This window comes from Panthera pardus, unplaced genomic scaffold (assembly GCF_024362965.1).
Source record: "Panthera pardus isolate Hobbes unplaced genomic scaffold, ASM2436296v1 HiC_scaffold_15, whole genome shotgun sequence".
NCBI classification, from domain to species: Eukaryota; Metazoa; Chordata; class Mammalia; order Carnivora; family Felidae; genus Panthera; species Panthera pardus.
Window position 1 is genome coordinate 22477887 of NW_026526710.1, and position 6048 is coordinate 22483934.

The window sequence follows — 6048 nt, forward strand, 5'->3', positions numbered from 1 at the left end:
ACAGGCCCTGTGCCCCTAGTAGGCCCCCAGAGCGGGCCGGATGATGTGGGGATTCATGCTGCCTCTGGAAGCACCAAGAAAGGGCACCAGGAGGTGTTCTGTGATCAGACACTCTACAAACATCTGCTGCACTGAGGGAAAACATCCTTAACTGTTTCAAAGCCAAAAGATAGAAGGAAGGTTGTTTTTCACTTCCTGTGCAATTAAATTGGCTACTTGGAGCTTCCCAAACCCCAGTCCCTAGGAATCAGGAGCCTAAATTTAGACTGTCCTTGGAAGGTCACCAGATCACCCCTGGCTCTGGGTCAGTCGGCAGCTGCTCAAGATAAACTTTACTTTCTGCTGACTCAGGCCTTTCCCTCACACAATTAATGAGATCCTGCTGCACTTCCCCTGGGAAAGCAGAACAATAGCTGTAGATGAGCAGGTGGCCTTGGCTGGCACGCTGGTCTGGGAGCTCCTCTCCAGAGATCAGGGATTCATGGCCCTGCCCAGGCCTGGACCCCTCTGACCTCAGCCTGCAGGCCCTGGCCCACTATCTTGCCCCAACCTCACCGGGCTCCATTTGCCCCCCCAGTCACCGTGCTCCTTCCCATCTCTGGACTATGACATGGAACTTCTTTCCTGGATCTTGGCTGAGCTGTCACCTCCTCAGAGATGGCTTTATCACTCTGCATCACACTGTCATCTCTTTACCCCATGGCCATGGGCACATCTGAAATGGCCCTACCCAGTTACTGGTTGAGGGCAGGAGCTTGCTGGGTGTGTTCTCCACCCAGAGACCATACTTGGTGCACAGCAGGTTGTAACAAGACCACCACGAGTGGAAGGAAGGGCAGGTGCACACTCACGCCCCTCCTAGTTCTGGGCTGGGCTTTCTCTGTGCTGCTCTGGTTCCACCAAAGGCCTAGGCCACAACCAACACAGTGGTGTTGGGATAGAAATCAGACTGTGATAGGTGGAGACTGAAGCTTTTCCATCAAGTCCCCAAGATACTATGAAGCTGTCCCCAAAGAAACAAGGGCTCACTGGGGCCACCCTGGGGTGCCAGGCTGGAGATGGACCCTGGGAGAGCCACGGTGAAGGAGGCAGGTGGGCAGGCAAAGGGGGAGATCCTCATGCTGGCTGCAGCTCCAAGCTGGCTGGAGGGGGTGACAATAGCCAGAACTCAGCCACAGATCACAGGAAGCGCCTTGCCACGGACAGATGCATGAAGATGGTCACTGTGTGGAGGCTCATTCCTGGATACTGATGGGGAAAACCACTAAGCAGAAGAACGGTTCTAACTTGGGCATCTGAGAGTAGGGCTGGGGGACAGAGGCAGAAAGACATCCAAGAGCAAGTGATCTCAGCAGCACAACTTAGAAGATGAGCAGCCCCTACCTGAGGGACACACACTGCAGGCAGAAGAGGCCACGAGTGAGAGCAAGATCAGCCTGAAGGCCTAGAGAAAGACAAATGTGGATGGAGCACGGAGTGTGTGCTGCTGGACTGGCCAGGCCCAAGGCAGGCAGGCAGGCAGGCAGACAGGCAGGCAGGCACACATCACCCTGGGCAGCTCCCAGGAGTCAACGCTTTGATCACTTTGTCATGTGAGCCATGACAGGTTTCAGGCAGAGTGTGACCTGGGAGAGGAGCCTGCAAGCATGGCCTGGCTGCTCTGAGAACATACTGAGTGGGCAAGGATGGGGTCCAGACGGCCTGAGGAGGCTACAGCAGTCATCCTGGGAAAAGAGCAGTGTGGAGCATGGTGGGGGACTTGGGCAAGGTCCCTGGACTCAGGCCCAGAGGGAGCAGGATTGGGAAGGGGGTGAGTGGTGTAGCTGGGCCCCCTGGAGTGGACAAAAGGAGGGGATGTCCAGGAAGGTCTGCGGGGTGGAAGGGGAATGGCCCATGAGTCTGCAGCGGGAGGGAAGCAGTGAGGTGATGGCTGGGAGGAGGCGGTGGTCCTCAGAGCCCCATCCTGTGCAGGGATAAGGAGGTTGGGGGTAAGGAAAAGGTTAAAACTTCTCCCCTCTCCCCACCTTCACACACAGGGCCCAACAAACTTGCCTTGGGTGCCTCTCCATGCTAGCTGAACTGGGCATTGGCCTTATCTCAGAGCCAAATGAGGGGGGGAGGAGAAGGAACCAGGTCCCAGGAAGGACAGATTTATCAAAACTCCTAGGCTGTGGCTGGCCTCAGTGTCAGGCCTTCTCTGTGGAGGGCCCTGTCCAGCAGCACCAAGCACCTTGGACCAGAGGAAAGAACCCAGGTCCCAGACACCTCAGTCCAAGACATTACAGATTTTTCTGGAAACAAAAGGGCTGATGGGGAGTGGGGAGGGAGCTGCCAGCAAGGGGCTGGTGCCCTCATGGGGTTCTGGGCTGCAGGGTCTGTTGCCCCCACCTGAGTCTCAGGGGGACCCAGTGTCCATCCCAGCGGGCCTTTCGAGAAACGGCTGGGCCATTGTGCAGAAGAATGCCCGGAAATCCCGCGCCTCCCGCCTCCAGCGAGGATGGGGGCTCTTCCTCCTGGCCAGGAAACTCCAAGTTAGCTTCCGGAGGGTGGCCTGGGGCCTGGGGTGCCAGGGGTACCACTGCCACTGGTGGGAGGGCAGAGCACAGCACCTCTGTGTCCCTTGTGTTTCTCCTCTCTGAGGGCTAAAGGACGCCCCCAAGCCCCCCGCCACAGGCTGCTCCTAGGAGGACAGCATGTTTGTTGAGTCACTGGAGAACACTGGGGACTTCCTGAAAGTGGTGTCGCCTGAGCTGGGCCTCAAAGAATGGGGGATGGGAAACATCTCAGGAAGAGCAGTAGCCAGCACAAAGGTTGGGAGGTCCGGGAATCCCCAGCGTCAGGGGCAGAGTGGGGGTCTCCGGAGGCGGCAGAAAGGCCCCTGTTCCACCTGCTTCATATTGGGGAAGGTGATAGAGTGAGCAGTGGCGCTGGGCAGGACCTTGGGTTGGAGACCCACACACGCCTGCCTGGACTTCTGGTCTCTGGGAGACACAGTGCCAGGACTCAGAGAGGAACTGCGCAGTAAAGGTGCAGAGAAGGGACTGCGGATGCGACTGGACTCCAGGGCGAGATTCCTGGAGTAATAGGAGGAGCTGTCGGTGGACAAGAGTCTGCAACGCAAGCCTCTGCAAGGCGATGATGGTGAGGGGTAGAGTGGAGCTGGCTTGGGTGGTAGAGACCTTCGGGCTTATTCCTGGATGTAGCCGGAGAAGTTGGTGCAGTCATACAGCTCCCTGAAATGGAGAGGCTGGGACACAGGGAGTGGGGGCCCGCAGAGCGCGCGTCCAGCTACCCCAGGTCAGTCCGGAGCCAGCTCTGGACAAGAGCCGGGCGGCGGCCGGGAGAGGAGTGGTCCCCGCGCCCACCGCTACCCCCGAGGCAGTTGTTTCCCTAACTCCGGATGCCGGGGGCGGCTGTGATTGGTTGAGGGTCGACGGCCGGTGCACGGATTGGCTACTCGCGGACCAGGGGCTGGATCCGCAGCACAGGGTCCGCCCCCGAACCTTCAAATGGGAAGCCCCCCCAGGAGGCGCCCGCAGTTCTGAGGCGGTGGAGCAGACTTGCTGGAGCCGCGGACGGGAGGCGGTGAGCCGGCAGTGAGCCGGGCGCAGAGGCACCAGGGCCCTCTCAGGCTACAAAGCCGCTCCACCGAGGCACCGCCGCGCCCTCCCGGAGGCCCGGAGGCCCGGGGGCCGTCGGGCGCCCATCTCGCCTTCAGCCATGGGGTCGGCCGCGCTGGAGATCCTCGGCCTGGTGCTGTGCCTGGTGGGCTGGGTGGGCCTGATCCTGGCGTGCGGGCTGCCCATGTGGCAGGTGACTGCCTTCCTGGACCACAACATCGTGACGGCGCAGACCACCTGGAAGGGGCTGTGGATGTCGTGCGTGGTGCAGAGCACCGGGCACATGCAATGCAAGGTGTACGATTCGGTGCTGGCGCTGAGCACCGAGGTGCAGGCGGCGCGGGCGCTCACCGTGGGCGCCGTGTTGCTGGCGCTTGTCGCGCTTTTCGTGACCCTGGCGGGCGCGCAGTGCACTACCTGCGTGGCCCCAGGCCCGGCCAAAGCGCGCGTGGCCCTCACAGGCGGCGCGCTCTACGCGCTCTGCGGGCTGCTGGCGCTCGTTCCGCTCTGCTGGTTCGCCAATATCGTGGTCCGTGAGTTCTACGACCCGACCGTGCCCATGTCGCAGAAGTACGAACTGGGCGCGGCGCTGTACATTGGTTGGGCCGCTTCGGCGCTGCTCATGTGCGGCGGCGGCCTAGTGTGCTGCGGCGCCTGGGTCTGCGCTGGCCGCCCCGACTTCAGCTTCCCGGTCAAGTACTCCGCTCCGCGGCGGCCCACGGCCAGCGGCGACTATGACAAGAAGAACTACGTCTGAGGGCGCTGGACTCGGCGGGGCCCCTCACGCCGGCCACTCCCGCAAGCGGAACGACTGGCCAGGGGCGTCGTGCATGGACCGCAGCCTATGCTAGGTGGTGCGGCGCACAGTCTCTGCGGAATGGCCGGTTCTGCGCCTGGACGCGGCGCACCGGCCGACTGAGACCTTTCACGCGCCCGCAGCCCGTTCTCTTCTACGGCCACTAGCCGGGCCCTGCCCGGAACAGGAGCCACGCACTTGGAAGGACTTGCTCGGTTTCTTTTTCGGTGCGCAGAACTTGCTCCGATGTGAGTGGGGCGCGGAGTTCCTTAGGCTGAATGGACAATGGACCGAAATGCCGCTTTCCTCCCCAACCCTCAGGGTCTTGGATCCCGCCATCCTCCCCAGCGGCTCCTGCTGATTCCAGCCAGGCAGACGGAAAGCCCAGGGACCCCAGCCTGGACTGCCGGAGGGCTGTATACAACCGACCTTTACCCCAAGATCGGGGCCTGAGCCCAGGGGGCCTTGAAAGACTTGGCCTGGACCTCCCTGCCTCACCCTGGCAGCTCCCCAGGAGAGGCTTATGGGCACTAGATCCTGCGTGGGGAGCTAGGGCCCTGCCCTCCTTTGCAGCTTGTGGGGGAGGGTAAGAATTTGCTTAGTAAATGGTTTGAATACCCTCCCACCTGTGTCCTGTCCTCTGTCCAGTCACTGCCAGTGCCCAGCAGCACCCCTCATCCACCCACCCACTCCTCCTTGAAAGGCTTTTTTGGAGACCTCCCAGGGCTGTCCCTGGGACCCAGAAGATGTATGGCCTTATCCCTGGTCCTCCCTGCCACTCAATCACCTTCCCACTGGATGGGAAAAAGAGCTACAGCTCATAGCAACCCAGGAAGGTGAGATCTGTAGTTAGAAGAGCCTGGGGCAGGAGGGTGATGCAGACCCCAGAAGAGGATGCAGGTTGGAAATTACTCCCCCATCCCAGGTCCCCCAGCCACCAGCCAGAGTGTGGCATTTTCAGATGCAGGAAGTGCTGAGGGTGGGCTGCCAGGCTGCTGGCTTTGAGGAGAGGCCCGGCTCCATGCACCACAGGTTGGGTGTTTTCCACCAGCGCTCTCAGGGCTTGCCTATCTGTGGATCACAGCAAATGACCAGACATCTGTAAAACACTGACTGGGACCTTTCAGTCAACAGTGCAGCAGGAACAGGCAACTCCAGGATGTGTGCTTGGCTCCAGCAGAGCTAGCTGTAGGTCCACAAGCACGTTGCTATGGGGAGGAGGCACTTGTGCAGGTTGCCCAGAGAGTGCCCAGGCCAGGCTCCAGACCCTTGTCCTGGCTCTTCTGCCAGTCAGCGCAGACTCTGCAGGGCCCGTACTCATGTAGCTGGCCTGGCAACCAGCCCAGAGTTGTACTGACCATTAGCACCTCTGTGCCAGCCCCTGCCAGGAGCACCCTGTGTAACCTTCCTCCTGTGAGTGGGACCCCTGGGAGCCAGTACTTGCCTGGGCCAGGAAGTCAGGGGTTGGGGGGGGGGTGGTCACAGGAGAACAGAGCACACCAGAGTTATCTATTGCAGTCACTGAGAGCTCCTTGCTTCCAGCCCCATTCTAGGTGCTTTGAATGAAAGCAGTTTTACTTCTGCCAAAGGCCAGGGCAAAAGACAGCCGTGGATGGGGGGAGGGAGGGATCT

The 6048-nt window shown here is 60.6% G+C and overlaps 1 protein-coding gene across 1 annotated transcript; it reads left to right on the top strand.

The window, feature by feature from the left end:
• Positions 1–3523: 3523 nt before the first annotated feature.
• CLDN5 (claudin 5) lies at positions 3524–5038 on the top strand. Its single transcript, XM_019435651.2, has one exon. The coding sequence runs from the start codon at positions 3721–3723 to the stop codon at positions 4375–4377; it is 657 nt and encodes a 218-aa protein (XP_019291196.1). The 5' UTR covers positions 3524–3720; the 3' UTR covers positions 4378–5038.
• Positions 5039–6048: the final 1010 nt, after the last annotated feature.